This window comes from Glycine max, chromosome 10, assembly GCF_000004515.6.
Source record: "Glycine max cultivar Williams 82 chromosome 10, Glycine_max_v4.0, whole genome shotgun sequence".
Lineage (NCBI taxonomy): Eukaryota > Viridiplantae > Streptophyta > Magnoliopsida > Fabales > Fabaceae > Glycine > Glycine max.
In genome coordinates, this window is record NC_038246.2 from 10,454,399 (window position 1) to 10,457,024 (window position 2,626).

The window sequence follows — 2,626 nt, forward strand, 5'->3', positions numbered from 1 at the left end:
GAATTAAAATGGATATGAATTAATAACACTTAATCACATATTATGTAGAGATTAATATAGATCATATGATTCAAAACCACCAAATAATTTTTCTTGTTGAAATTTAGTGGTGTTAATTCTAATATGCACTTGAACACATACGTAATAAAGAGGATCAGTTAATTTAGAAAATTTTAAAAAAGTTGAATGAAAGAACTTTTATTGAAGTTAAGCTTATGATTTGATTTTAGGTTATGAAAGAAGTTTAATTATTTTATCGTTTTACTTTTTTTTTTTTTATCTCTGATTAGTGGCATTGCAGGGAAGTTTGTTTAAATATGGTCAAAAATCAAAATCAATTGAAAAAACTACATGGAAAAACTTTTATAAAATTCGAATACACAAGTTAATTTTAATTTATGAGAAATTTAATTCATTTAGTTTTATATTTAACTATTTATTATGGAGAAGAACATTATCGCTACAAGGCACATATAAAATCTACCATTCATAAGTTCTAAAGCAATTTAGAAGGGAAAACACATGATGATGATGATTACATTCAAATGATGCAACCTTGTTGTCATGTAATTGAAAAAAAAACAACTTGACATGTGATGATGGGTTCCAAAAACTTATAACATCCCACTAATGTTTTCCATTTACAAGGTTGAACCAATCAATTAATTTTTAACAGCAAGAACCTGAAGATAATTAGGAGCAGAAACAGTGGTGGCATTAATCCTTTGTTGCGGAGAAGAGTTTTCTCTCTGAGAGGGGCTTCTCCAAAACCCACTTCCATAAAACCTCTCCCACATCTCTTTCTCCAACTCCACCACCTCCTTGTCCTTCTCCACCGAGCTACGGCTTCGCAGCACCGCCACGTCGCCGCCGTCGTTGCTGCACAGCGGGTAAACCCGCCCGGCGCTGATGATGTCATCGCAGCAGCCGCAGGTGCACCGCGGCCGCGACGGGACCACCGCTGCTTCCTCCCTGGTCTGAAGGAGGAGGAGGCGGCGGCTCCGCTGCTTCCTCCGCAGCGCCTTCTGGCACAGCATCGCCGGAACCTTGTACATCGCTAGGTACATAATGTTGGCCAGGCCGAAGGAGAAGCAGCAGCACACGGCGGCGGTGCCGCCCACCGCCTCCCCCATGACCCGCGTCCCCGCCTTCCGGTAGCTCTCACTCTGCTGCAGCAGCAGCGGCTGCCGCCGATGAGATGCCGCCGTCGGAAGAATTACTTTTTTAGACATAACTGATTAACAGAATCTGTTATGAATGACTAATTATTTATTCCTCCAAAAAGAAAAATAAACAAAGAATGGATCACTAGGGTTATTTATCCCTTCTCTTCTCAGCACCAAATGATCATCCACACGTTGTTCTCGTGTGGATTCCTTAATATTCTGAAGCAAACATATCCTTTGCTTTGGCCCTCAACCACCATGGCCTATGTAACTCCTAATATGGTTTGTTGGCAACTCAGCTTCATAAGTACCAAACATAATAACCTTAGAGTATGTTTGGATAGAGAATTTTAACTGAGGAAAGTAATTTATCAGAGAATTTGAATTTCTGTAATTTAGAATTCATTGTTTGGATGTTTTTTTGTGAAGAATTTAAAATTTTGGAATTTTAAAACAGAATTTTAAACAACTAAAAATCTGGAATTTCAATTTCCTTCTAAAAGGTGAGAAATTGAAATTCTCTTCTTAAAGTCTTCTTCAAGAAACACTGTATGAGATTGTGGAACATCGATCGGGTCTGAGCGTAGAGGAACACCTATAACTAGTACATCAATCATATCTTTTCTTTTTTTTTTCATTCATTTTTTTTCACCCTCATAATTTTAAATTTTTTTTATCCAAACACAAAATTTTGAAAATAAAAGAATTTTAATTAAAGTATGTGAAATTTTTAGAATTTAAATTTTTTCAGAATTTTAAATTCCTCCATCCAAACACACTCTTAGGCCAATCCAACAGATTGGCATTTTCCCAACCCAAATAAGTTGACAAGCACTAGGTCCAAAAGGATCATCCTAAGTTTGAGAGGGTCAAATAAGGTTGTGTATCCTTTTGAGTATTTTAGCCAAAGTGAAGTTTTATATGTTTACAATGGTGAAAGGTTTTCATTGGTGTTTGGAGTAACAATAGTATTGTGCAGTGGTTAAAAATGAAAGTAACTAGGAGCAGATTTTAAAAACATATATTACATAGGTTCTTATTTGAACTAGTGTAAAATGACATTTTACATTGGTTCAAATAAAAACTTATAGGAGTTCCCCTTTTTCAAGGAAAGCCCAAAAAAGGTCACCTTCATCCTATCATAGAGAGGATATAGTCAAAATTATCAGCTTGGAAAGGAAAGCTTAGTCAAAATTTTCATTCATAGCATGCTCACTTATAGCTTTCATGTGTACTTATGGCATGCTGAGCTTTTGAAAAAAAAAAGATCGATGAATAAGAAACTTCATTTGGAGTGGGGATGTGGAGAACATTCAATGTAGCTTGGAACTCCTTGTGCAAACTGTTTGTTGATGATGGTCTCGGCCTGCGATCTGTCACAACTATAAACAGAGTTGCCATGTTGAAGTTGGGTTGGGAGTTGATCTCTTCAAATCTGCATTGGACGAAACTACCGAGGG

General features: G+C 36.7%; 1 protein-coding gene across 1 annotated transcript; it reads right to left on the bottom strand.

Moving 5' to 3' along the window:
* Nucleotides 1-662: 662 nt before the first annotated feature.
* On the bottom strand, nt 663-1,232 carry LOC106794755 (uncharacterized). The gene has a single exon (XM_014762638.1). It carries the CDS (start codon nt 1,230-1,232, stop codon nt 663-665), a length of 570 nt encoding a protein of 189 aa, XP_014618124.1.
* Between the last annotated feature and the right edge of the window lie 1,394 nt (nt 1,233-2,626).